At 54.4% G+C, this 27,269-nt stretch overlaps 9 protein-coding genes across 9 annotated transcripts; 7 read left to right on the forward strand and 2 right to left on the reverse strand.

The window, feature by feature from the left end:
• Positions 1-1,531: 1,531 nt before the first annotated feature.
• N656DRAFT_715425 (uncharacterized protein) lies at positions 1,532-5,670 on the forward strand (the record flags this gene model as incomplete). The annotated part of the gene is made up of 8 exons (XM_064812044.1): positions 1,532-2,104; positions 2,160-2,286; positions 2,338-3,458; positions 3,525-3,930; positions 3,989-4,267; positions 4,318-4,559; positions 4,631-5,038; positions 5,095-5,670. 8 exons carry the CDS (start codon positions 1,532-1,534, stop codon positions 5,668-5,670), a joined length of 3,732 nt encoding a protein of 1,243 aa, XP_064667360.1.
• A 553-nt stretch (positions 5,671-6,223) lies between these two features.
• N656DRAFT_715255 (uncharacterized protein) lies at positions 6,224-8,229 on the forward strand (the record flags this gene model as incomplete). The annotated part of the gene is made up of 2 exons (XM_064812031.1): positions 6,224-8,046; positions 8,130-8,229. 2 exons carry the CDS (start codon positions 6,224-6,226, stop codon positions 8,227-8,229), a joined length of 1,923 nt encoding a protein of 640 aa, XP_064667361.1.
• A 3,791-nt stretch (positions 8,230-12,020) lies between these two features.
• Positions 12,021-12,753, forward strand: N656DRAFT_320945 (uncharacterized protein). The gene is made up of 2 exons (XM_064809232.1): positions 12,021-12,058; positions 12,305-12,753. Exon 2 carries the CDS (start codon positions 12,366-12,368, stop codon positions 12,615-12,617), a length of 252 nt encoding a protein of 83 aa, XP_064667362.1. The 5' UTR covers positions 12,021-12,058; positions 12,305-12,365; the 3' UTR covers positions 12,618-12,753.
• Positions 12,754-12,856: 103 nt separating this feature from the next.
• N656DRAFT_782655 (TBP-domain-containing protein) lies at positions 12,857-13,643 on the forward strand. The gene is made up of 2 exons (XM_064815801.1): positions 12,857-13,286; positions 13,345-13,643. The coding sequence occupies exons 1-2, from the start codon at positions 12,890-12,892 to the stop codon at positions 13,359-13,361; spliced, it is 414 nt and encodes a 137-aa protein (XP_064667363.1). The 5' UTR covers positions 12,857-12,889; the 3' UTR covers positions 13,362-13,643.
• A 650-nt stretch (positions 13,644-14,293) lies between these two features.
• Positions 14,294-15,787, reverse strand: N656DRAFT_715260 (FAD dependent oxidoreductase; the record flags this gene model as incomplete). Its single annotated transcript, XM_064812032.1, has 1 exon — positions 14,294-15,787. The coding sequence occupies one exon, from the start codon at positions 15,785-15,787 to the stop codon at positions 14,294-14,296; it is 1,494 nt and encodes a 497-aa protein (XP_064667364.1).
• Positions 15,788-16,504: 717 nt separating this feature from the next.
• N656DRAFT_782658 (uncharacterized protein) lies at positions 16,505-19,604 on the forward strand. The gene has a single exon (XM_064815802.1). It carries the CDS (start codon positions 16,866-16,868, stop codon positions 19,281-19,283), a length of 2,418 nt encoding a protein of 805 aa, XP_064667365.1. The 5' UTR covers positions 16,505-16,865; the 3' UTR covers positions 19,284-19,604.
• A 1,325-nt stretch (positions 19,605-20,929) lies between these two features.
• N656DRAFT_320929 (uncharacterized protein) lies at positions 20,930-23,232 on the forward strand. The gene is made up of 2 exons (XM_064809231.1): positions 20,930-21,308; positions 21,469-23,232. The coding sequence occupies exons 1-2, from the start codon at positions 21,277-21,279 to the stop codon at positions 23,078-23,080; spliced, it is 1,644 nt and encodes a 547-aa protein (XP_064667366.1). The 5' UTR covers positions 20,930-21,276; the 3' UTR covers positions 23,081-23,232.
• Positions 23,233-24,087: 855 nt separating this feature from the next.
• N656DRAFT_782660 (uncharacterized protein) lies at positions 24,088-25,845 on the forward strand. Its single transcript, XM_064815803.1, has one exon. The coding sequence runs from the start codon at positions 24,303-24,305 to the stop codon at positions 25,620-25,622; it is 1,320 nt and encodes a 439-aa protein (XP_064667367.1). The 5' UTR covers positions 24,088-24,302; the 3' UTR covers positions 25,623-25,845.
• On the reverse strand, positions 25,739-27,269 carry N656DRAFT_321141 (uncharacterized protein). The gene is made up of 4 exons (XM_064809233.1): positions 26,697-27,269; positions 26,438-26,636; positions 26,267-26,381; positions 25,739-26,210 (listed from the first exon to the last, which is right to left on the reverse strand). Exons 1-4 carry the CDS (start codon positions 26,988-26,990, stop codon positions 25,856-25,858), a joined length of 963 nt encoding a protein of 320 aa, XP_064667368.1. The 5' UTR covers positions 26,991-27,269; the 3' UTR covers positions 25,739-25,855.

Raw genomic sequence — 27,269 nt, forward strand, 5'->3', positions numbered from 1 at the left:
ACGGAACCGGCGACGCTTCACGAATCTTGATGGATTGGTTCTTCGTTCGGGGCCAAGTCAAGCGGTGCGAGATGTGCTTTTTTCGGCTGTGAAGTCGACGGAAAGAAATGGGTCGCTCAGAGCTAAGTCTGGGCCCCGGGCAGAGGTCCGTGCGGGGGTGCCTGGCTTTCCTTTGCAACCATGGCCTTTCCGCCCACGCTACCGCTTCAGGTTGCTTACCTTAGAGCTTAGATGTGGGTGAGGTGGATCAGGTGAGCCTGAGGGTTGCTGCTGGAGTGTAAACCATCGTGTACAAGTACGTACTAGGTAGAATTACCATTTCTGTCTCTTTGAGTCCTGTAACCACGACTCTACGACGGTGCTACGAGTAGCCTGGGCTGCTGCCCTGACCGTTTTTCTGAGCTGACGGGACATTGGATGGGATGAACAGTATCCGTAGGTTTTACATATTACCTAACATTGAGCGAACGTAGGCAACATAATATACGAAGTAGGTGGCTCGCTAATCCAATGAACTTGACGGCTTCCCAGGGAAGACAACTTGACCCATCACGGCTGTTGCAACAATACGTACACATCGACATGTTGCTCCATGCCAAAACTTCCTCTTGTGTCTTGCATCATGGGAACCCCCGTCCATTACGTGGTTTTGGTGCTGCTGTCTCTATGATAGTATCTTAGGGTGTCAAAACATCAAGTCCGTTTTTAACTGTGGCTTTATGAGCACATGCACAATGGGTAGAAAGGGGCAACTGACTGGCTTACCAACGGCCTTTGAGCTAGAGTTTAGTACCTAGCTAGCCTGCTTCCGACTCAAATGAAACTGAAGAGAGCAGTGAACTCACATACCTACCAGCTTTGGTAACCTAGCTGCCAGGAAAAGACTTGCTTCAACCATGTAAGTCTCAATGAGAAGAGACCCGGGCAGTTATTCTTGGGTTGATATTTCGCCAATATTGCAGTGGCATTGGCTTTGGGGAACCACCTCAACCTGCTCTTAAGGTTCCTGCTGTTTTGATACTGTGGCTAGTGCCCCATTTCCCCAGCTGCAGGACCCGAATCATAAACCAATGGTGAGCTCCCACCCATGCCACCACCACCGTACGGAGTACTACCTTTCTAAGGCGTACTCCGTCCTGACGGCCGAGGGCGCTCGGCAACCTGGAACCGATCACCCTAACATTTCCGTGGGAAAGATTCGCGGGGCGGAATTGAAGAGGACGGGAGCTGCAATGGTTGTCAGCATGGTCCACCTCACTGGGACGGCGCTTGCCCGATTGGCACGCGACCCTCTCCAATGGCGCGTGCCTTCTCAGCCTAACGTGGCTGCAGCTGCCGATGTGACCCTTGCAGCCTTGCAAGAAGGTGTGCTCTTTTGACCTTCATTTTTCTCGCCTTATCTCATTCATTTCCTCTGGGATGGGCTTTTTCTCTATGCACCTCCTCTCTCTGCTGCCGTAGGGCCCGTCCTCCATTGGCTTTATCTTGAATCGCGGCTTGTTCGCTCAGCGCAGCTTAAGACAACAAAGGGATGGAAGGAAAGGACAACGCTCCTGGCAAGGTTGAGGTTGGATCAGGGGAGAAGGCTTCAGCCAAAGAAGATGTCGTTGATGTACGGCAAATTAAGGATGCAAGCGAATCCTCACAGGCTCTGCCGCCTCAAAAACATGCCGCCCAAGGGCCTGACTCTCACACTTTGGGCGAAGAGCGGACGCATGTCCAGACGACATTTGGCCGAACCCATGGAGCGCTGTTGTCCGACACCGATACGGGGCCCGGCTTTGTGGATGTCAAGGGCGATCTTGGAGGCTCCGGCCACAACGAGACCGAGGTGGATATCATTGCCGTCACTTGCCCAGGAGCCGACCCGTTCCAGACATGGACCTATAGCAGTGATGTTAGCAGCGACGCCAGCATTTCCTCAGATGTTGGATCGCGGGGCTCAGCTTGGAGGCCTAGTCCTTGGGTTACGAGGGATCTGCGTAGCGTGGTCAGCATCGCCCGAGTATTTCTATACAAGCATCGGCTTCTTGAAGAAGGCGTGAATTTATGGTTGTTGTCGGAAGATTTGCTGAATCAGGTGCTGAGATGGCGCCGGAAAGCTGTATGTTGCCCTTGCCCACTTGCACCGCAGAGCCTTCTGATCGTCCCGGCAACAGAATCGGCCCCTGTTTTTCATCGCTCATAGTATAGGTGGGCTGGTGGTAAAAAAAGCCCTCGTGCGGGCGAGCAAGTCGAGCAAGTACCAGGAGGTAATGGACAATTGCCATGGCGTTACTTTCTTAGGTGAGTCGGCTGCCTATCATATGGACAGTGTCCCAGAGCTGATATGTCAAGGCACACCTCATCGGGGATCGAGCTATATGTCCATGTCAAATCTCAGTGAGAGTATCGAAGCACTCCTTCACTTACAAGCACCTCTGCCTCGGTCCCTTACTAGCGAAATCCTGCTCAACAACGCTCCGCTCTTAGACTTGCACGATCAGTTTGTGGACATAGCAAGCGAGCTTCGTCTGTGGTCGTTCTACGAGACGCGAGAATCATCACTCTCGGGCTCTAGCGCCGCTAGCGCTAACAGCGAGGTTCAATTCGGAGCCCCGCTGGTATCAGTCAAATCCGCATTACTCGATCTGTGGCAAGAGGATGTCTACGCTGTGGATAGTGATCACGCTCACCTCGCCTCATTTGGGCCGCATAATAGTGGTATCCTGGCTTCCTATCTCGAAGATCTGGCTGCCGCAATCCGTAAAGCAGCGGCTCTTAGCCGGGCTTACACTCACGTTCCGCTGCACTTGAGAGACCATGTGAAAGTCGAGGTTATCGGGTTCTATGAGGACCCAGATGCACTGATGGGGTCACCTCGCACATTTGCAATGGAGAATTCTGGGGAGGAATCGGGCTCCATCATACGCCTCTATTCAACAAAACATTCCTTCAGAGAGTTCCTCAAGAAAGGGCCTGACGGCTGCCTAGCGGAGCGGCTCCATAAAGTTCCTAGACGAAGGGCCAGCCAGCATCGTCTTGGCCCCAGCCTAGAACATGAAGGTTCGTGGAAGGAGTCCAGAACAGACGAGGGCGGCTCTAATCCTCTGGGCACGGCCAAAGATTCATCGCTTTCTGCCACAAGTCAGTGGCACTCGCCAGACATTCTCGTCACAAGACCTTCCGAGAGGCCAATGCTTCTCAGGGTGCCAGCTCGGTCGGAACCAATCGTTCGTCCTCCGAGTCCGGAGAGCAATGCCAGCATCAGCACCACCATGTCCGACTCGGCTCTGCCGTACAACAGCGGCCATGGCGAAACCGAACATCATACCGTTGGCTTGCTAGCGAAACAGCACGCGGGAATGCTCATGAAGGAACACGAGTTTGCCGCCACGGCGGGTTTCTCCCGTCCTAATCCAGACTTGAGGAAGTTCATGTGGATTCATCTGCCATTCAACAACCCCGTTTGGGTCAAGGTGCGAATCTATCCCTGTGTTCTCGGTACATGTGATTGAAATGTCAGTGCTGACAAGGCTTGACAGGAACTCTTCGCTACGCTCTCCAAGTTCCAAGGGCGAGACTTCTCACGGCTGTTTGACTATGACAACTGGGTCTCCAAGCAGATTCAAAACAGAAACTCTGATTCGCAGCCAGCATTTTTCAAAGCCATATGCAAATATCTTTCGATTGCAGAACGGGCAGCCTCACCACGGGTCCAGTCACCGTTATTCGGTCCTACGACACCAAACATCACGCCTAACTACCTCTATCTCTACCTTCCCTATCTTCATTTTGACACGTACCGCACCATGGTCACACGTCGCAACTTGATTCAGAGGCGCAGGAATCATGGGAGAGCAAAGCCCGTCCCCGAATATGTCGCCATGCAGGATTCCCTCGAACTGAAAATGATCTGGGAGTATATCGGCTACGACCCACCCTTGAATTGTAAGCCGCTATATGAGGCAGCATGTGCAGAAAAGTGACATGACTGACAGCTTGCTAGGTAGGCGAACTCTAGACCAATTTGCTAATCACTCCCTTCGTGATACGAATTCCCGAGACGATGACCAGATGCTGTACAAACTCACCAAGAAGGATTCTTTGCCTTCCCGGCGCATCATGTCAGGCAATAGCTCTACTCGTTCGTTACGCTCGGCGAAAGTTTCGACCTCTAGCCGCTTGGACGGTCTGGCTGAAGATCTAGGAACCGATTCGGAGCCCGAGCTGAGGGACGGTCACGTTCTCATGGTTGATCAGTTGTGGCTGTGGTCTATAGATATGAGTACGTGAGCTGGAACAAAGCAGGGCATGCGACATGCTGATTCCAAATAGCCACCTTGACCACGTTCTTCCCCAGGCGGGAATCGTCACCAACGGAAGGAACGTTGTTCCAGCAGGCAGACCTACGCAACAGCATCTACAATGAAGTTCAAGGAGACCTCACTGGTAGGACGGAAAATGCCTTGGATCTTGCAGCCCTGATCGTCTTACATGCTGTCACTGTCCTACTTGATCGGTCTTCGCACCCGGATCTCGAGATATTCCGCCTGTTTGACGAAGCCGTTGGGATGCTGGTATGTCTTTAGACACTCACAGGCTTCAAGTCCAAGTATGAAGCCAAGTATGAAGCTGACCCAGGTTGTAGGCGGAGCGGATGACGTTGAATATGAAGCGGTTCCGCATTAATGCGTTTAATCTAGGGCTGGAGAACGACGAGGAAGGGTCGGACGACTCAGACGTCGAAGGAGAGAGCCCTGCCGCAATCAAGAAGCGGCATCGACGCGAGATTGAGAGGTCTGAGCGCGAGAATAGGGAGAACACATCAGCGCTTTTAGAGCTGCGCGACCTGGAGGATGAGCTGAAGACGCTACAAAAGCTGTTTGATACGCAGGAGTCGACCATCCGCCAGATGAGGGACATTTACACCAGCAAAGACTTGAACGATTTAACGAAAAACGGACAGGAGTACCTCAACGATGCTCTCGAGTATCTAGACGATTACAAGCAACAAACCAGCGAGATGATCAAACGGGTGGACACAACAAGGAAAGACGTATGTTTGGTTCCGACCAACCAGCGGAAGCCTAACGAGCTGACAATGAGCTGCAGTACGAGAAAATGCTCGAGATGGCGCAACGGCAGGCGCAAGTTGACGAGGTCCGCTGGTCACGCTTGCAAGCAGAGCTGGCGTCGAGCCAAAACCTCTCGGTCATGATTTTTACGACATTTACCGTCATCTTCTTACCCCTCACCTTCTTCACGGGCCTGTTTGGCATGAACACGGTCGAGTGGCAAGAGCAGGTGCCCAGCCTCAAGGAAATTGGCGCCATATCGCTTCCCGCCTCGTTTGCCCTGATCGTGGTGTCCCTTGTGGCCGCATTCAGCTGGCGGGTGCAGAGTGTCTTCAAAGCGACATACAGAGGATTGAAGAGGTCGTGGAGGATCATCAAGGATGTCTATTCCGAGCGGCTGGAGCCGGTATCGAGGAAGGAGGCCAAGAGGAGACGGAGGGAGGAGAAGAAGAGGAGGCTGAGGGAGGAACAGATGATCGGGCGCAATGACCTAGGCTACGATTTCTGGGCCATGGTCAAGAAGCAGCAGAGCGAGATGCGATACCAGATCCCGGACCAGAACGTCAATAGCTCGGCTTCGCGTGGTATGACGGCGAGCCGAAAACGGACTTGACGATGCAGAGGTTGGTGATAGCTACGTCTTATACTTTGGTGATCAGCCCTCACGCCGAGAGACACCAGCGCAGGTGTCACCAATTCATTGCTTCACAGTCCAGCCTGATTGGTGTGTCTCCTGAATCTATAAGTTAAGGAGGTACCTTGCCTCTGAAGGTACAATACCGGTACTGACTGACCTGTTCCCCACACCCAGCTCGGCTTTCCTCGGCTAACCCAGGCCCACGGTCCGCATTCGAGGGACTGGAGGGGTAGCCGTTGAGTGCGCACAGGCCAGTCACTACATCAAATGCCAAAACGCCGATTGGCGGGCGGGAAACGTCATGGAGAGACCGAAGAAAGTTGTAACACTCCGTAACCGGTATCCAGACCCTCGAGTCACAGGAAGAAGACATGCGGTTGTGTTGCTCGATCTTTGGAGAATACCCAATTGACACTGTGATATTGTCTGACCCTTCGGAGTTGGCTCAGTCTCTCAATTGCTGATTTCTTATTTCTTTCTTTCCTCCTTGTTCTTTTCTCCTTTTCCTGTTCTCGGGCGTGCAGCAACAATGTCGGCCTCTGCGCGCTTGACAAGAAACCTCTGCCGGCAAGCCGCTGCTGCCCCGGCACAGGCACCGACCGCGCGCCTCCAACAAGCCTGCGGTATCAGGTGCCTCTCATCAGCTGCACCAACTAGGTTACGCCGTCCCAACGCCCGCTCGTCAGCCGGCTGCTCACTTCGCGCGGGAGCAGCAGCCCGAAGACCGCTGTCGACGACTCCGACCCGGTTCTACGCTGAAGCCGATGAATCCTTCGACCCAGGAAGCATTGAACGCGAGAGCGACGAGGTGGATGTTTGTATCGTTGGGGGCGGCCCCGCAGGTCTCTCTGCTGCTATTCGGTTAAAACAGCTAGCCAACGAGGCGGGAAACGAGGACTTCAGGGTGCTACTACTGGAGAAGGCCGGTGAGCTGGGAGCCCACATCCTCTCGGGTGCCGTGATTGAGCCGACAGCCATCAACGAGCTCATCCCTGACTGGTTGAGCGAGGAAAATGGGAATCGCTTCACGGGCGCAACTCCGGCCGGCAAGGACAGGATGCGCTTCCTGACCAAAAACAGGGCGATTCCTGTGCCGACGCCGCCACAGACGCACAACGACGGCAACTACATTATCAGCTTGAACGAGTTTACAAAATGGCTCGGCGAGCGCGCCGAGGAGATTGGCGTCGAGGTATATCCTGGGTTTGCCGCTAGCGAGGTGCTGTTCAAGGCCGACGGGAGCGTTAAGGGCGTGGCCACCAACGACCTAGGCATTGGGCGCAACGGGAAACCCAAGGATACGTTTGAGCGGGGGATGGAGTTCCACGCCCGCGTCACGCTCTTTGGCGAGGGATGCCACGGCAGCCTGAGCAAGCAGGTCATCAAGAAATTTGACTTGCGGCGCAACAGCCAGCCGCAGACGTACGGTCTTGGCCTCAAAGAGGTTTGGGAGGTGCAGCCAGAGAAGTTCCGCAGAGGCGAGATCACGCATTCGCTGGGTTACCCGGTCCCTTCGGACACGTACAGCGGCGCCTGGATGTACCACTTTGGTGACAACCTCGTCAGTATCGGTCTGGTCGTCGCCCTCGATTACTCCAACCCCTGGCTCTCGCCATACGGAGAGTTTCAGAAGCTCAAGCAGCATCCCTTATACCGGGAAGTCCTTGAAGGTGGTAAATGCATTTCATATGGCGCACGTGCACTGATAGAGGGTGGTTTCCAGTCCATTCCCAAGGTGGCCTTCCCCGGCGGCGCGTTGATCGGCGACTCGGCCGGCCTCGTCAACGTGCCCAAGGTCAAGGGAACCCACAATGCCATGAAGTCGGGCATGCTGGCGGCCGAGGCAGCCTGGAACGCGCTCAAGGACGGGGATAGCGGCTCCGTGTTTCTGTACGACTACGAAGACTCGCTCCGCAAGTCTTCCATCTGGAAGGAGCTGAAGGAAGTCCGCAACATGCGGCCTTCATTCCACACTCCCCTGGGCATCTACGGCGGCATACTCTACTCGGGCCTGGAGGCATTTGTCCTCAAGGGCCGTGTGCCCTGGACGCTCAAACACAAGGTGCCCGATCACCTAGCCACCAAGCCGGCGGACCAGTGCCCCAAGATCGAGTACCCCAAACCCGACGGCAAGATTACATTTGACATACTCACCAGCGTCTCCCGCACCGGCACCAACCACGAGGAAGACCAGCCGGTGCACCTGCAGGTCGAGGACTGGGACCGCCACACGGCCGAGACGTATCCCCCGTTTAAAGGGCTCGAGAACAGGTTCTGCCCGGCGGGCGTGTATGAGTATGTCGAGGACGAGAGCAAGCCCGAGGGCGTGAGGTTCCAGATCAATGCGCAAAAGTGAGTTGCAGCAAACCCGGTTTATATTCCTTCCTCTTTCTCTCTCCTTCTCCTCGCCGCTAACGGATGTCCTGCTTTTCTAGTTGCATCCACTGCAAGACGTGCGATATCAAGGCGCCCAACCAGGACATCAACTGGCAAGTACCGCAAGGTGGCGAAGGGCCCAAGTACTATAAGACATGACCTGCTGTGGGGAGCAGCAGGCACTGGTGAATGTGGTTCGTAAGGGGGGCAGGTGTGAGTCTGGTATGGGATACCCTCAAATGTCGAATGGGAAATTTTGTGTGAAGCTATAGCAAGAAATACAGGCGGTAACGTTGTCTTTTTTGGGTTATTTTTTGCATGGATAGGCCTGAGACCGGCCAGGCGCGGACGCAGCATTGCTGGCATCACTTTGGGCTCTTTAAGGAGTGGGTTGACTATCGTATATTCTCGAGAATTTCGACAAGATCTACTGCACAGACTAGGCCGAGCCACCAATCCCAGCCTTGCACTATGCAATGAGCTTCGGCCTTGCTGATGCGATGCGAGGTTGAAGTCAGGGTTTGGAGTGAGTGGAAGGTTTGCTAGATACGTCGCTTGCCTTAGTCTGGGCAGTAGATCTTGTCGAAATTCTCGAGAATATTCGGTAAAAACCCCGGTTCTTCAACAGAATATATGGAGCGATGTGTGTATCAGACGACGAGTCAGTCGGTCAGTTTTGTGCTCCAAAGGAGTTTGTCCGAGCATAGCAACTCCCTTAGCTACGTTGGCAGTGACATGGTGAACACTGTTGAGCTGGCCTTCTATTTGTGCTCTCCATTGTATTGTACATAAGGCAAAGTGTGGTGTAGCCTTTATGAGGGACACGCGAGACTGACGCATGGAGACGGCGCGCGTCACGGTAACGCGCAGCGAATCGTGATCGAAATTGAACGAACAGCCCGAGCGAGCCAATCAGCCTACAGGATGGCAACCCCTTGTACTTTCTTTGGGTTCGATATCATACGCGATTTGGGCGCGTCTCTCGGCAGTCCGGTAACAAAATGAACACACTGTCTGGGCTTATGGGTCGTGTTATCATAGCAGGAGAGTCCTGTAAGCTATACATATGCTTCCTCTGCATACAACTCGTCTAGCACTTCGTAACAGAGGACCTGATAGGATTGAACGTACTCCGTACTACTGACAATTATACGATGTACGAAGTACGGATACAATACCAAATGAAATACTCCGTACGGATACGGATAAATCTGGTCTGTGTAACCATCAGCAGTGTAAGGATCTCGCAGCTCTGAATGCCCTTTGCCTTATCAGCCAAGCCGCAAAAGCGTATTGCACTAGTGGCGTAAGCTAACGTTAAGCGCTGGGCGACCGTCCAATTAGCTGCGGGCACTCAAGTAGAACCTTATGCAACCCTCCGGCTTTTTCATTTGAAATGCTTGATTGCCACTGGCCGCATGCGAAGAGGAGGCCGGGTTGAGGCGCGGATGCGGCAAGTCCAGAAAAAAAATGAGTGAAGGCCACTGTCGGGTAATGTTGCGGAAAGCGGCGGCCGATGGCAGCATCAAACAGTGTCCGTCCATAGCATATGTCTATAAGTAAAGCAAGTGAGCAGCCGGTATGGGCTGTAATCAACCGCGATAAAGTGCTCATGCTCTCCTTATCGCAAGGGAAGAGGGGGCTTTCAGAGGGAGAAAATGAAAGAAATGAGTCATAGACGAGGCTGAGGACGGGAGAGCTCGAGCCATCAAGTGTGGTTGGACAGGCATGAAGCCACACGGGCCAGAGATGCACGGGACCCCACCCCCTTGTCCGGCCCCTTGCCCAAGTACCGATACCTTCCACACTCCACAGAGCGGCGCTCAAAATGTTAATCAGGGCACGGTTGCCAATGTCGCCCGGCCAAACCGGCAGAGCTGCATGAGGGAGATCCAACTTGGCCGCTGGGTCTGATGTTGAGCAATTTTGAGTCTCGTCAGCCAAGGATAAGTGTTAGTCTGTGCAGGACTGTTTCGGTATCCGCATGCCATAAGTAGATGCAGAGTGACTCGGCAGACTCGATGATTTCTTTTCGGGCTTTTCCAGGCTGAGACCGGTTGTTCAGCTTTGATGAATATCCAAGCCGAGAGAGACCCGGCCATCCTCGGCTCATTTCTCGCAACTCGGAGAAGGTTCTGAATGTGACAGTTAGCTCCAGACAAGGAAAAAATGTAGTCAGTCAAGGACAAGTTTGCAGATGTTTGTTTCGCTCCGTCATTCCTGTTGCTGCCTCGTGGAAGCACACAATTTGACTTTCCAGGTCGGTTGCCTTGGGCTAGTTTCGGTTGCCATTCAGCTTCGATAAACAGCACACCGAGAACGCGTCATCCAGCGGCAGACGGAACAGCATCGCAACCAACGAGATACCGTATAATGTTTGTTGGCTTGTGGGTTTTTGGCATTTGGCCTCTTTGCCCGACTGGTCGAAAACCTTCATTCCTCAACTCGAAGAGACCAGTGGAGCGGGGGCTGAGCTAGCAGCTTCCGTTTGGCGCATCGACACCGCTATGTCGCAATCGTTCAATTCGAATTTCGCCGAGGGGAAAGGTGCATCATGGTGCGAGCATCATCGATGTTTATGTTGCTCATCCTTTGCGCAGTTGCCGGAAAGCTCGGTTTGGGCTGTTCAAAGTTCAAGGTGGCGATTATGATCCGACTAGTGAATGTGCACCCCAACTCGAAGGGATACCCAACACGTAAATGGCTCCAAGCAGGCACCAAGACCCGACATCATCGTTTCGCCGCTCGTTACCCGCTGCTCATCGAATGATCGAAATTTTATCGGTTGATAAATGCGCGTTGACCACACTGAGGCATGTTGTTCGTCGCTGAAGCCGTTTGATGCTCTGTGCAAAGCAGTTGAGAGTTGCAACGCAGCATCAAGGTAGGGGGAGAAGAGGGAATTGGAATCGTTTCAGAATGTTGTAATGGTGTGCCAGGTTTTTGGTTGAAGGACACTGGAAATGGTTGGTGTTGTCACAGGCCCCAACGGGCTGCATCCCTGGCTTGGCCTGTTTGCCGTCGATTCGTAAGTACCGGTACTTGGGAGCTTAGTTGCATTGGTTTGTTCAGGGGGCGGGGGCAGGGAATTGTTCGGATTGGGACAGAAAAAAGAAGACAAATTTTGGGCCTCCTGGTTTCTGATTCGCTGCAGGCCACCGTAGCCCACACCCAAAACATGAAAGACAGGAGGGCCCGCCACCACAAGCGTCGTATTGCTGCCTCAGGCATAATTACGTGTGCTGGGCAAAAATTATAAGAATCCCCCGCGCTCCCTCCAACTCATTTGTTTTGAAAGGTCCCGCGCGCGGAAGTCCCGACCGGCCGTTGTTACTTGCCTTCGGCCACATTTCTGTCTCCACACACCCCCCTTCCCCGAAGCTCCGCCTTCAACCACAACAGCTCAGCCTCGTCTGTCGCTGTCGTGAACCTAAAAAGACTTGTTCTCCTTCGAACCCTGCGTTGTGTGGACGCGTCTCTCATTTAGGAAAAGGATTAATCTGTCGGCGGAGCAGGCGATCGTTCGCGCAGTTCCGGACAAGGGCTTCCCGTCAATCCGTCCTTCGTGACGCCCTTTGACCTTCAAGGAACCCGACCTCCATAAGGAACTCGACGTCTGCTGCGGTCGACGCTTTTATTCGTCGAGGACAATAAAAACACACAGTTTGCACAGGTCATAGTGCACCTTGCCAGGTTCTTCAAAGACCCGTCTCCCTGCCGTGAGTTGAAAGTGTGGAAAAGCGTCGTCCTCCACGTGTTGCTGCGGACTCGTTTCGGTATCAAGAAACCTGCCATTATCGACGGGGATTCCTCGCCAGGCTATCATCGTTCGTCGATTACAATCGAGCATTGCGGTTACCGCGGCAAAGAGTTTCCTTTGAGAGGCCCGGCCGAGTCGTTGATCGAGAGATCGCGACCGCCCTCGAGTGGTTTGCAGAGTGAACAGCAGTCAAGGGGGACACATTAACTTGTTCATCTCCCTCACCTGGTATGTTCACTCTCTCTTTCATCCGAACTTGCCTTGCCAACATCGCCCCGCGCAACCTCGCGTTTTCCCCATTGTTGTTTCGCGCCTCGTGAAGTTTCTCCCCGTCTATAAATTCTCCCTCTACTTGGATTTTTTTCTACATGCAACCACCTACATTTGGCAGTCCTGAATTCCGCACCACATTTCTGGACTTCCCTCAGCTTACACGCTATCAAAAACATTCCATCTAACTGAGTCTACCTGTAGATCTGTTCGAGCAAACCAGATCTGAAAAAGAACCCTGGTTTCTTGACGCATATTTCTGAGAATGGAGGCAATCCAAACCCACCCCGCGAACGCCGCGCAAGCCAAGGCCTTCACTGCGCCTGGTTCGCTCTCATTTCCGGGAGGCGCCAGCGAAATTTCGCATCCGCAGGGCAATGGACATGCGACCAACGGCGCTCAGCAGCAGGGCGTTCAAGCCACTAACGGTACTGGGGTGACTCCCGCGACCCCCGCTGCGACGCCGGGAGCTGGAGGAAACACTGGCCCAAGTGGCATCACTCCCACGCTCCAGTAGGAACCTCTACAGTCCCCAAGGCACTAATGAGGCTGTGGGCTGACTGATGCAGGAACATCGTCGCTACGGTCAATCTGGACTGCCGTCTAGACCTGAAGACGATTGCGTTGCATGCCCGCAATGCGGAGGTACGTGTTGAACCAGAAACTGAGCGCTCTCGTCTCTCTTGCTGAGAGAGGGCAAGAGACGCACCCAGTTTCTGTCTTCAACCGCTTTTGCTAGGCAGTCCTGACAGGAAACAGTATAACCCCAAGCGTTTCGCTGCTGTTATCATGCGTATCCGCGAGCCCAAAACGACCGCCCTCATCTTCGCGAGTGGCAAGATGGTTGTGACTGGTGCCAAGTCGGAGGATGACTCCAAGCTTGCGTCGCGCAAGTACGCCCGAATCATCCAGAAGCTCGGTTTCAACGCCAAGTTTACGGACTTCAAGATCCAGAACATTGTCGGATCTTGCGACATCAAGTTCCCTATTCGTCTGGAGGGCCTTGCGTCCAAGCATCACAACTTCAGCTCATACGAGCCTGAACTCTTCCCTGGTCTCATCTACCGCATGATCAAACCCAAAATTGTCCTCCTCATTTTCGTGAGCGGCAAGATCGTCCTCACCGGCGCCAAGGTCCGCGAGGAAATCTACCAAGCGTTTGAGATGATCTACCCCGTGCTGCAAGGTTGGCCAAGCCATGAATCTACTTCTCCTGTAGCCATAACCGCTGACTCGTCTTCTAGATTTCCGCAAGGTCTGAGCCTGCGGGACTTGGCCAATGCCGGCGGCGGATTTCCTCACCCCGCCATACTCATCGACGTACCTACTCCGACTTGTATACTACACCCCACCAAACCTTCCGGTCATGATTTGACGACAAAAATCATACCCCAACCAAAAGCTCGGCCAATAACGCTCATAGAGCTAGCGTTACGCGGTCATGTGTATCATTGTTTGCGACTTTTTTTCACCCAGCATTGCACCGGCGTTCGGGCGGAGGACTCTTGAACGAGAGGCTTACCAAGTTTTCTTCTTTTTCACCCTGCGCGGATTGAGTCAGGAGTGGCGCGCACCCGGGTGTTTTACCATAGAAATTTCGCATACGACGCCGGCAGATGCAAAGCAACTGGTTGCCTGTCGGACGTCCCTAATGAGCGCTCGGTCCACCACTTGGCGGCCGCAGCAGCCAGAGGACTTAGACGGATGGACACAGAGGGATTATTGACAGTAACGGTGGGTGGCATGGTTCGCCATGGGAGCTGCGACTGCCCAGATCGTTGGCTGCAGCATTGCAAGCAAGATGGGCAGCAGACTTTGGCAGCGATGTGAGGGGAGCCTTGTGAGGAATAAGCAAAAATATGCTGGCCTGGCATGATTTAAATCATTCACGGCTGGCCTGGCAAGGGACGATGATGGTGGGCGCAGGCCTCGACCTGCTGCCCTGGCAAAACCCATTGCAGCATTTTCGGCAATTCCCCAACGAGATTTCATCTTCAACGGGGAATGCCTGCTCTTGGGAGGAACTCTGGCGATAGTAGCCGTGTTTTTTTCTGCCATGCATACCATCATCTATTTGCCTAAAAGCCGTTTTGCTCTGCGTATCGTGACTGCTGTGACATGGTGGGCTTACCTGACTGTGCGTGCAAACGCCATCCATCGGTTCCCAGCTTGCAGTCCATTTGCCCACGTATTTTAATCGCGAGCAGGTATTCGTATCGCCTCTGCCGTCTTGGCCAGTTCGTCAGCCAGAACGAGGAGGGCTGTGCCGCCTCTTGTGCCATCGTCAGTAGCCACAGGCAACCCAGTTGTCTTCCTCCATGCCCATTTGCCTCTGAATTCCGGCGGGCAGTTGTGCATGATGCAGTCGGCGATCTTCTCCCCAATGACAGGTAGGAACTTGAATGCGTGCCCGCTATCACCTGTGGCAACGAACAGGCCGCGCCATCCTGGGTGATAGTCGATCAGAAAATCGCCGGTCGGTGTGTCAGAATACCAGCAGAGGCGTGTCTTGGTGAACGGACGGTCTTTGAGTTCAGGCCAGGGTATCATCTCATGGAGCGCGCGGCGGAGGTCGTCTGCACCCTCAGCGGGTATGGAGAGGTTCGGGTGGTCGAGGTGGGTTAGTGGAAGAGATGCCGGAGCCGAAATGCTCGGGCCCGCCGATTGCGGGCTCAGTGGCAGTGGTGGCGTGTGAAGCGTGGTAGGGTTGACGTAGCCTGAGGCGTGCCGAGCGATCTTGAGAACTCGGTTTGTGGGTGGAATAATGAAGAGCCCGTTGGAGAGATTTAGGATGATGGGCATCTTGCCCAACTTCTCCTGCTCCGCTTCGGTGAGGTCCAGATATCCCATTACTTGTCCCGTGGCCATTGTCTGGCCCGCAAGGTCAACCAAACTCCCAGTCCATGCACCCGCCGCGACAACCACAAGCTCGGCCGATAGGACACGGCCGTCGGAGAGCTTGGCGCCGGTAACAGCGGTCTCGTCATGCACCAACGAGACAACGGTTCCGGCGACAAAGCTCACACGCCCAGTCTCTTGGGCCTTGTTGAAAAGCCATGCCATCGACGCGGCAGCGTTAGCCCAGCCGCTGTTGTTGTTGATATACCCCCATGACCCAGAGCTGCCAGCCGTTCCCAAACAGTCACGTATGGCATCTCGATTGGGCAGCTCTCGAATCCGAGAGGCGAGCGTAGGGTCTTTCGAAGACAAAGACAAGACGTTGGCCCAGCTCTGCTGAACGTAGTCCATGCCAGTCAGTTTGGGCTCCTTCAACGCCTCACCAGCTGCTAGGTCCGCCACCGGCGCAGGCGGCGTAACGTCAGCAACCAAAATCAGACCGGTCTCATTGTAGCGACCCTGACCGCCGAGATCGGCAGGTGAGTCCGTCATCCGCCATTTCCTCTGGGATTCGTCACCCAGGGCAGCGTAAGCTGGATCAGCATAGTCTGCCCTAACGATGCGGCTAGTGTCGGTGCTGGCGGCGTCAGGGGCAGGGAACGTGCCAGGCTGGGACGGGTCCGATCTATCGACGACAGTTATGGAGCATTGGGAGAATGCATCTCGGCGGGAAAGGGCCAAGGCGGTACTGAGACCAAAGACCCCTGAGCCGATGATGAGGATTGAGGAAGGAGGGGAGAAGGCTTGCGAAGAAGGAAGCGAAGAGCAAGACAGAGAGGAAGGAGCCATTTTAGTGAAGCGAAAGGGGAAGAGAGAGATAAGGTTTCAATGAGTAAGCAAGCGTTTCAATGCACAGAGGCGGGGAGGCAGCAAACAAAGGTTTAAGGTTTCAATTCAGATCAGGGACGCGGCGGGAGGCCATGGCCATGTATGAAGCCACGCTGTTGGCTCGCCCTCGTGTTCATGCATTCTAAGTTTGGAATCCCGATGCAAGCCGGACACTTGTCTAGCCTTGCTACTCCGTACCTCGGTAGGAAATATGGAGAGACGAATATACCGCTATTGGCGTTTGCATTGTGCTGATAAGTGGGTGGAGAAGCCACCGTCTTTGAGAGAGGGTCTAAGCCAGGAGAGCGATGCGAGCCCGAGGACCTGAGGGGTCGACAGGCACCGCCGGGGTCGGAGGAAAGCCCGACCTGAATCCCGTACTGTAATACGAAAGTGTCTCTAAGCACCTAGTTGATTCATATGTATGGTACTTCGTATGGGTAACAGGTAGGTAAGGTGGCTGTTCCTACCTTGCCGTTGGGCGTAATCCAATGCAACTTGCAAAAGGAGAGGTGGTTCACTCCTGGTGGAGGGCTGCACAAAGTAGGTTGTATAAAAGGAATATGCCAGTTATGAAGCAAGCACACTGATGGATCTTTGTAAGCTTGGGCGAGCACAGCTTATGCACAGACAGCTTGCTGAGGACCGGAACAGTGCGAGGTCTTTTCACAGCTCGCCTTCCAAGAACTGGAAACAACTGAGATATGCTCTTCTCCTATGGTCCCATGCACATACAATAAGAATATACAAGTACTCTCAAAGACACAATGAATCTGCAAAGTAGAAAATGGCCCCTGAGATGAGAAGGACAAGCCACGTGGTAATTAGAACGACGACCCGGGGAAGTCCGGCCGGCACGGTGACCGGACTCACCGCAGGCAAGAGACTCGGCGGTGCACAGACCATGTGCTCCTTACCTATCAGTTAGCCCTGGCCGAATGGATCTCAACCTCAACCCGAGTCCCGGCCTCGGAACCATCACCAAGCTCACGCAACCGCGCGCGTAATATGCGGCGCCAACACCTGCGCGCACCCCAAGATGTCGTCAACCAAGAAGATTGTCGAGTTCCCTGATGCCGAGGCCAAACTCCAGAAACCGAGCAAGCAATCGGCATTCGAACGACAGAAGGCCGAGGCCGAGGCGAAGCGTCGAAGGGAGGCCGCAGAGACAGCCGCCGTTTACCAGGACTTTGTCAAGAGTTTTGCGCACGACGATGGCGACGATTTCCATTTGTCTCAGCAGTCGAGGTCGCAGTCGTCTAGATTTGGCTTTGGCCCGCCGGACAGACCTGCTATCGGCATTCAGGCGGCCTTTGGAGGAGGCACGGGCAAGAGACACTTTGGCGTTTCGTCGATGAAGAGTGGGCCAGGTAGCCTGGGACCGGTCCCATCATCGTTTGGGAAGAAAAGGACATATGACGGTTTTCAACGAGATTCGGATGAGAGTCGAGGGAGATTGGGCTTACAAGACAAAAACTCGCACTCCCTACCCGTGTCCAAGGCGTTCGATGCCAGCGATGACGAAGGAGATTCTACAATTGCCGACAGAGCCGAGGAGAAGGCGACCTCGAAGCCGACACTGCGTCTAGCCAATCTGCCACCGGGCACGTCTCCCGCTGTCATCAAGGCCCTGATCCCCTCAAATTTGACCGTTGAGAATGTGTCAGTCGTTCCGCCCTCAGGCCCGACCGGGACGGAGCGGAAATCTCTCACAGCGATCGTCACCTTGTCCAAACAGACCCCAGCGACCGAGATCGATAATGCTGTGAGCGCTCTGCAAAACCGCTACCTTGGCTTCGGCTACTTCCTTTCCCTGCACAGGCATCTCTCCTCGGCCGCGATATCATCTGGATTGACCTCTTTGTCCTCGGCATCGACTGTTTCACATCCTTTCGGTGCAAAGAAGGTGGACGAAGGTCCAGGAAGATTGTCTCACCACTCAATGGGCCATGGCCGTGCCTATGCGCCCCCTGCATCGTACAACCCTCCCCTCGGCGGCCCGCTTAGCAGGACCAGTATTCTCCACGTTCCCATTCGCCCTCCACAGGATATTAAACAGCTTCGCATGATTCACAAGGTTATCGAATCGGTCCTAGAGCATGGCCCGGAATTTGAAGCCCTTCTGATGTCTCGCCCGGACGTTCAGCGTGATGAAAAATGGGCCTGGATCTGGGATGCTCGCAGTGAAGGTGGGATTTGGTATCGTTGGAGGCTCTGGGAGATCGTCACAGGATCACAGCCAACCAAGGGAAAAGCCGAGTATATCCCTCTTTTCGAGGGAAGCCACGCCTGGAAAGTACCTGAGCAAAGGCTAGCATACGAATACACGACCGGCGTCGAAGAATTCGTGTCAGACTCGGACTACAATTCCTCAGAAGACGACGAATTCGACGATGATCAGGCTCGGCAAGGCGAAGGCCACGAGCAAGCGGACACATTCCTCAATCCCATCGAAAAGTTCAAGCTCGCCCACCTGCTAGCTCGGCTACCCACGGCAATGTCCAAACTCAGGAAGGGTGATATCGCCCGGGTCACGGCGTTTGCAATTACCCACGCCAGCCGAGGTGCCGACGAAATTGTCGACATGATTGTCTCCAACATCGAGTTCCCCTTCGCCTACACTCTGGCAAATCCTGACTACAGACAAGAGTGGAAGGAGAAAGGGGTCAGAGACGAGGACCCGGGTGCTATCTCCTCCGCCCAGGAAGACAAGCACGCCACAGATGCACCCGACATAAGCTCCTCTCGGTTGCTCAGTCTCTATGTTGTGAGCGACATTTTGTCCTCGTCATCTACCAGTGGAATCCGGCATGCATGGCGCTACCGGCAACTGTTTGAGACAGCACTTCGAAGCCGCAAGACGTTTGAATTGCTGGGCATGATGCCGGACAGACTGAATTGGGGCCGGCTACGGGCTGAGAAGTGGAAGCGGAGCGTTGGACTTGTGCTGAGCCTTTGGGAAGGTTGGTGCGTGTTCCCTGTTGAAACGCACGAGTTCTTTGTCAAGAGCTTTGAGAACCCCCCTTCCCTGAAAAAGCAAACCAATGGCGCCGAATCAGAACGGAAGGCTGGGAGGTGGAAGACTGTCGAAGCTGCTCCTACTGACACGGCCAGTGGGAGCGGATTCTTGCCTGTCTCGACCAAGCTCTCAGCAGATGAGGCTTCAATGGATGGCTACGCTGATAAGCTGCTGGAGCCGGAATTTTCTGGCGAGGAGATGCACTCGGCTCCTCTGCAATATGTTTTGCGACTGGATGAGATCTTCTCGGACTTGGACCTCGACGGCGAAGCGGAATCAATGCACAAGGCGGACGAGGAGCCAAACTTGTTGCAAACCAAGCAAGAAACAAAATCCATTGGGAGCTTCCAGATGTCAGCGTCAAAACATGCGGCTTCCAGGAGACGGATGCGCGCGATGGACATGTTTGCCGATTCAGACTCAGATGCAGAAGGCTAGAAAGAACTCAGTCGATCAACGCGGCTTCAAGAGTGCCCAACCGCCTGCATGCACAATCACTTCTTGTGTAGCACTCGGCTGTGTCGGGATTTTCCAAGGCTGACCCAGCTGCACCGCGCCAAGTCCGTCCACGGGCTCGGGATGAGGCTCGCCTGAGCCGGTGCATGTCTGGCAGCTTCAGGGTCTTGACTTGGGTCATACAATGCCCAACCATCCCACGTGTATTCATGTACTATGTACATAGAGTCATCAGCGCGACAGACAGCAAGAGATTCTTATGACATGATGAAATGAGACGGCCAAGATGCCTTGCATGCCCAGGCTTTCCGTAAGCTCTTCTCACCTCCCGACCTAGGTAAGTAAGCTTGCATCGATGTAATGCTACATTGCTCCTACGCGCACCATCCTTCGGAGAAAAAGGAGAGGGAAGAGTAGAGCTACACAGCCCTTGAGAGAGCATTAGAAGAAGTTGAAGAACCTCATCCTAGCCCAGATAGGATCTCTTCATATCATTATTCGTACCTTGTTGAGACGTTAGCCACAATGGGTTGAAGTTGGTCAAAATGAGCCAGTGTACATACATACTTGAGGTCGTGTGGTAAAGGACCTTATATCACCGCCATGCAGTCGGTTCATTTCTGTTGCATCCATCCATCCCACGCTGGTCCCGGCCGCCAGAGCACGGCTGCCGGGTCTTGGAGCTGTTCCGGTGAGCTCACCAATTCAGCCAATGGAAACTTGCTCAGTTCCAGTCCACCAAGCAGCCGCACCCCACCCCCCACCTGCCCAGAACACCTCTGCTTGCATTCACCATTTGTTCGAGAGGCCGAACCAGGGAAAATGCCCCTGAGCCTAGATTTTCTCGAGGTTCACACAAGCACACACAAAAACGAAGTGAGACGGAATACCTAGGCAGGTACTCGATGTGAGCGCCATTGCCTGCCTTCATTCACCCCACGGATTGACAGCAGGGAACTCTCATGGTCGCTGTTGCTTGCCGCTTTGTTCGTGGTTATTCCAGGTTGTTGAGTCCATCCCAGCATCGCAACACAAACGACTATTTCTCCACCTCTGCCTCTCCCTGTCCGGAGCTGGAATTTGGAATTTTTCTTGGAGGCATTTTCGAGGGAAACGAACCAAGCTTATTCAACAGGTGTTTGTGGCGCTGCTTCCGATTTTCACAGACGTGGAATTACTGCTCCTTTGCCTCCTGCCGCGCGCCTCGCCTCGCCTGTCACCTGCCGACTATCGCTCTGGACCCCTCTCACAGGAAGGGCGCCTGTCATGATATGGCCTGACCGACACTGACTGGGATTCGTCCTCGGTTTACCCGTTTGTCGTTTCTACCTCGCCCTTTTTGACAAGTGCCACTCTTGTTGGGTCCTCAACTGCATCACAAACAAACACCGAACCAACGGCCTTCTCCGTTTCTACACGGCCGCCGAAGCAGCCGATCTCATTCTCAGTCGCTGCCCTTGTCAGCTAGGCCCTAGGCTGCTGCTACACTGGCGACTATCGATTCGGATCGGCTTCCTCTGAATAGCCACGGCTCCTCTCCGCTCTTCTATCTTGGTCATTGATTGACCGTCAGCCAAGCATATCGCTGTTGATCTCCGCATGCATTCGAGGCCATTCTTTTCTCACTGACTTCTCATCTGGCTCCGCATCCACGGCTGCCACAAGCCCTACATCCGGGGCTCGGAAAGGTTGGCATCTCTATAGATATTGAGGAATAGACAGGCGTTACCTTCCAGGTCCGCCGCGCCACTTTGACACGGACGGAGAAGTCTCACCTGCGCCTGGAAACCAGACACCGTCAGTGCTGGGTAGCCACACATCAGCATAACCCCCTCATTCAGCTCGTAAACCCGTCCCGGCGGCTGCCGGGTGGTATGAGCGGCAAGTCCACGGCACCGCAGGCTTACCACATAGGCGCGCGTTCGGAATATTCATAGCAAATGCAGAGGGTGTCATTACCCGCTAAGCTGCCAGTATGCCTATCATAAACGGGCAGAAGATGGCCTGGTATGTCTAACAATCCCTCGAGCCCTCTCTATTGCGCTTCCGGCCCCGCTTCCGACCCCCTTTGTTCATCACACACCGATGCCTTCCGGCGGGATGAAACATGATTTCACCCAGTTTCCGGCACATACCATGTCCGGCTGCTAATCATCTCGAACCATAGTGCGCCGTGCATACGTGGTCATCGCTCCACAAAATGCAATCATTTCAACGAGCGAGTCATGGTTCCGGTCCGGAAGCCCGGCCGGCCGCTTAGCACTTGCCCCTGTCCACCCGGCCGGCCCTGTGCCTGCGGAAGTGTGCGAGTTGCGATACCTAAGAGGCAAAAATGCGCATGCCCAACAGATGGCTCGAGCAAGGCGCATAGTACAGAACAAGAGCAGTCGCCCTCCGAAACCCCGTCCCCATCGCGGTCTTCCTTCCGGGTTGCCAAGCTAGGTTCTAGCTCCAAAACTCGTGGCCGGAAGCAGTCCGTCGACGCAACTAACCTGGAGAGGATGGACCCTGGCTCCTTGAACTGGATATCAATTCCGGATGGCAACGGCATACACGGCGGAATTGCGATGGTGAGCAGCGAAGCTCAAGGCTCCCCGCATGGCCACAACGGCTTCGGACCGGGTATCGGGCTAGTGCCGGCCGGCCCTGGCAGCCCGTATTCAGCCCCGCAAAGCCCGAGTTTTGGTTCGCCAATAGCTTACAGCATGGGATTCCAATATCCCTCATCGAACCAACTTCGGCCCGGGCTCAAGATGGAGGACAACGGAATCGGCGGTACTTCAAGCACCTTTAGTTCCATAATGCCACCCCCAGCTTTGATCAATGGAAACCACGCACCGCCTTTTGTCGGAGTTACCCCGCAGTCAGCCCTGCTAGGAGCAGCGTTGCTGCGCGGGACTAATGGCAACTTATCTGAAGCTAGCAGTTGTTGTAGCAACAAGAGCGATGGCCCGTCTCCGGATTTAAATGCGTTGCCGGCACAGCAGCAGGGCTATGGACGGTCATACATGACCCAAGTACAGTCTCCGGTGGAAACCAAGGCCAATGGCAGCACGCTCGGGGGTGGCGGCTGTTGCTGCAACAAGAAAAACGAACCTTCCCCGAGCCCCCGCGCAATTGCAGCATCTCAACAGGGATATGGACAGTCGTATATGTCCCAGTTTCAGCCTCCAGGAGATATGAAGCTGCAGTCACAAGGCTTCCAGTATCCGACGGTCTTTACCTATCCGGCCGATTACGGTTCTTGGCAGCACCCAATCAACCCGGCAATATGGCAACAGGTTATATCGCAATTTAGTACCACGGCGGGCACCAGCATGCCAATGATGGCTACCACCGACGGTGAAACAGGAACCCTAACCACCAGTCACCAGTGCAACTGCGGCGATGGCTGTCAATGTGTCGGCTGTTTGGCGCATCCCTTCAACGCGCAGATGTACCAGTACGTCAGTGATGCCTACCGCGTGCGAACGAGCAACGGCACTGCCAATGGCGGGGGCGAAAACGGCCCCAGCAACGGCCCCGTCCCGGGCGCCGCAGGTTTCGATGCGACAGGACAAGCACAGGCAGTGGCCGGGCATGACTCGCCGCAAGATGTCCAGACGCCAAGCGAAGGCACTCCTGGACGCGAAGAGGAGGCGCTACCAACGCAGGACTACTGCTTTGTCGATCTACCGTTGTGGGAAGGGTGCGGAGGTGACCTGGGCTCCTGTCCTTGTGGGGATAGCTGCGAATGCGTTGGATGTCTGGTTCATAATAATCCGCTTCCACAGAGCTAGGTGCGAGATGGGACATGGTTGCCAAGACGTTGGGGGTATGCGTTATGCCTTGACAAGTGTGGAATAGAGCATACCATGGCATTTAGGGCGGCTTGCGTTGTTGAATTCGTTACCGTTTGATACCTATGAGATACCCATGCTTAGGGCGGATAAAAGTCTTTTCAGTTGCCAGCGTCGAACTATATTCAACATCTCTCGGAGTGGTGTTCCAATCGTCCCCGGAGTATATACTAACATACTCTGTACTGGTAACTAACAGTTTACCGTAACGTTACCGTAGCGGCCCTGTTAACGCCGTCGCTAATGTTACCCGTTGGCTCCACTTCCGAAAAAAGGGCCAACTATACCTCCTTAGATAGTTGGGCGCAAAAATTCGTAGACGGAACGAATCCAGAGGCGCATCAGAAATTGGTACATTCCCTATACAAAATTGTTAGCCAGCAACACCAGCAACCTGCATCTTTACAACCATTGGGTTTTCTGAAAAACGGATATAACCGTTAGATCCGCCTTGAAAAGGCGGTTCGAATGGTACTTACTTTGAATGGATGCATTCTATTGCTCTTGGAGTTCTTAGTGAATTTTGGTAGAAGTCGCTAAATCTGGTGACTCCAGTCTTATAAGTCGGCACTAGCTGGGTTCGGAATGTAGTGCAAGATACAACACTTTCACCCAGGGCTCCCCAAATACAGGGTACATCCATTCAAAGTAGGAATCATTCGAACCGCCTCTTCAAGGCGGATCTAACAGTGATATTCGTTTTCCTGAAAATGCAGTATAGCCTGATTTCTGGGCATGCGACTGCCCAATCTGTTAGTGATTGTAGTGATATGCCATATATTGTACTATCGTCTCTGGATTTTGTTCCGTCTCTGAATTCTGCGCCCATGGAACTATCTTGACAGTGGCCCCTTTATGGAAGTGGAGCCAACGGGGCCCGCGGGGTTACCCAACCATGTTAGGTAACTAACAATTGATTAACTCGATTATTTCATACATTCAACGGACTTGAAGTCGACTTGAACCCCCCAGCGCCTGCCTCAGAGATCGGAGTACCGAAAGGTCAGCAAATGTTGAGGCACTTACCTTCATCGTGATCTACAGGGAACTGTATAATTACCGGGCTTTACGTTTGGTGGTCAGATCGGTCATTAAGTTGTTTTGAAGACTCGGACCACTCGGTGCCGCCAGGATCTCAAAATCCTGAGATAATCTCATTACTATGTACAGTACAGAGCACATGAGAGGGGTTGAGGCGGACAACGTGGTCGCATCAACAGAACGGGGCTCTCAAGGCCGAGCCAGGTCACGGAGTCAGCCAAGAACTGGCAAGCGGACTTCTACTTCCCCTTCCCGATCCCGGTCACGAGTGCGCTCAAACCGGAGCCCGGATCGCCACCAGCATGGCGTAGCGTCGCCCAAGCCGATGGCAGGATCGGACGCGAGGCGAGACCAACGGCACCGTCACAGCCGGCAACGGAGGAGAAGCACCAGGTCGCTCTCCCCTGGCAGGGAAGAGGAGCACCGTCGTCACCGACATTCACATCCCCGGCCCCGGCGGGACTCGGCGCGGCCAGAAAAGGAACGCCGAGCTCTCCCTTTTGGGGCCCGCCAGCTTTCCAACCGTGACCTTGCCAGCTTTCGGCCTCTTTTTGCCCATTATCTGGACCTGCAGAAGAGGCTAGACATTGCCTTGCTGGACGAAACCGAGCTCCGCGGTCGTTGGAAGAGCTTCGTGGGTAAATGGAACAGAGGCGAGCTCGCAGAGGGCTGGTACGACCCAGCCATCTTCGAGCTGTATGCCGCTCAAGACTCCACCGCACCATCGTCTGGCTCTGCCTCTGCTCCAGACGGTTCCCGGCATCCGCCCCGTGGCCCTTCTAATGACACGTCCACTACTAAAGACAACAGCAACAACAACAATGGGGCGGCCAAAGAAGACACGGACACGGACACAGAAGACGACGGCTACGGCCCACGGCCGCCTCCTGGTCCGAACGGCCTCAGCCCTCACCCTCTTCGACACCACTCACCATCAACCAACCCGCCTCCCCCCGGCCTCCAACCAGGCCCAACCATCCCTTCCCTCTCGGACCTGGCCCAGCGCGACGAAGAAGCCCACTTCTTGCGCACACAATCAGCAGCAGAGCTGCGGGCGGCACGGCGCGCCCACCGGGCCTCGCATAAGGCGCTGTTGGACGAGCTGGCGCCCAAACCGGACGCGGGGACGCACGAGCGGCGCGTCGAGAAGCGGCGGGCGGTCGCGGACAAGCTTCGCGGGTTTGCGGTGGACAAGGAAGGAGGGATGGTGGACGATCTCGGCGAGGGGGAAGTCATGGGTGGGTTTGAGGCGGACGCCAAGGAGGAGTACAGGCGGTTGCTGATGATAAGGGAGGAGAAGAAGAAGGAGAGGGTTGGAAGAAGGGAGGAGATGGAACGGATAAGAAGGGCGGAGCGGGAGGAGAGGGTCAGGAGTTACAGGGAGAGGGAGGAAAGGGTGTTGAGCGGGTTGAGAGAGATTGCTAGGCAGCGGTTTGGGTGAGATCAGTACCTACCAACTTTAGGTATGTGGGTGGGGTTGAAGTCGGTATCGCGTTGCACCTTGGGCGGCAGGACAACGTCTGCGGGCGCTGGCGCTTAAGGGGAAATGGACAGTGCAGGATGCCAATGAGACGCCACTGTAACAGGATGCAGTAAAAACAGTTGTTCTTCATTACAAGTTCTATATGCTTGGATATCATTACGTCGGCGCGAAACAAACCCCAAGGGCCGAGTTCAAGACAATATATTATGCAGGCTCGGTGGCCTGCTCGAATACTGTGGCGGTTCCTCAGGTGCACGCCATCCATCAGACACCAAATAGACATCAGGAGTAACTGACAAAGTCGTGTCTATGGAGGACCGACCTCTCAAATCATCCTGGGCTAGCTCGGGCACAACAGGGCGATAAGGAGGGGGCGGCGTAGGCTGTCTTTGTAGCATAGGCTGCGAGCTCGTTTCGGCAGCACGACTGGGACTCCGAGCCGATCCCCGCTCCACGTCTTCGGTGTTTCGCACCTTGGCGTACCCTGTTTGGGATAGACTGCTGACACGCCGGATGGTGATGATGACCGACACCAAATGTGACAAGCTGTTACCATATATATAAGTGACCAAGGTTGCTGAAGGGTATATGGGGCCACATACATGAAGATGACGCCGAGTCCAACGACCGCGTCCATCAATCGGCATACAGAACGCCGCCTGCCAGTGCCGACATGCTCCGGCCCGCCGTGCCTTGTCGGACTGTGCGCGAGGAAGTCTGGAGATGATCAGCGGACGGATTTGGGTGGTTTATTTAGGGACAAGATCACGCACGAGTGGTTTGGCCGAAGCCATGGCACTGAGATTCGTGGGGCGAGTCTAGCAAAGCCATGATGTTGAGCGCGGCTATGACGGTACAGCCGTCACCGAAGATTGTAGCCATGCGGGCGAAAGGCCATCTCCTCGACTTTAGCATCCGAGACAGGAACGCGCCAAGGAATGCGATGGTCTGATATACTAGGATCACGAGAGCCTATGCACAAAGTGAGCGGTGCGAAGTTTGTGTCACGCAGCCATCCGATCCCGATCGTACCTGTATCCGAAACCACCGCATCGCCCGCATTGTCTGCGGTGAATGGTGATGCTCCTGATCAGGGTGCTGCTGCCATGAGCCACGCCGATGGAGGTACGCTGGAGCGCCGAAGCCAGAGAGCGTCGAGTATGCAAAGGCGGAATAAGCCAACTGGAAGAGCCGAAGCGTTGTCATTATTATCCCAGACCAATCGCGCGACCTCGGGAGATGCTTTTCGTCGAGTTCTCTGATCTCGCCAGCCGTGTCGCCGCTGTCACTCGCGGGGCCCGAGCGGGATTGGGATAGCGTGTGCATTCTTGACGCCGAGATCCGTCAATGGAAACACAAGGCGCGAACATAAGAGTTGCAGACCTGATCTGATTCTCGTTCCCCCTTCAACGAGATATTCACATGCACAATGACAAGACTACATCAAAGTAAGAGTGCTAGGGCATCAAGAAGACACGGGCTTGCTTCTTCAATTGACAGCCTTAAAAGCCAGGTAGCGTTGACTTTGTTAAGCTACATGTTACGGTGGGTAGGCGCACCCCACTTCCACAACTAGTTAGCGTATCTTAGCTGCAGAGATATCTC

Source organism: Canariomyces notabilis (genome assembly GCF_033297395.1).
Source record: "Canariomyces notabilis strain CBS 508.74 unplaced genomic scaffold N656scaffold_23, whole genome shotgun sequence".
In the NCBI taxonomy this organism is placed as follows: Eukaryota; Fungi; Ascomycota; class Sordariomycetes; order Sordariales; family Chaetomiaceae; genus Canariomyces; species Canariomyces notabilis.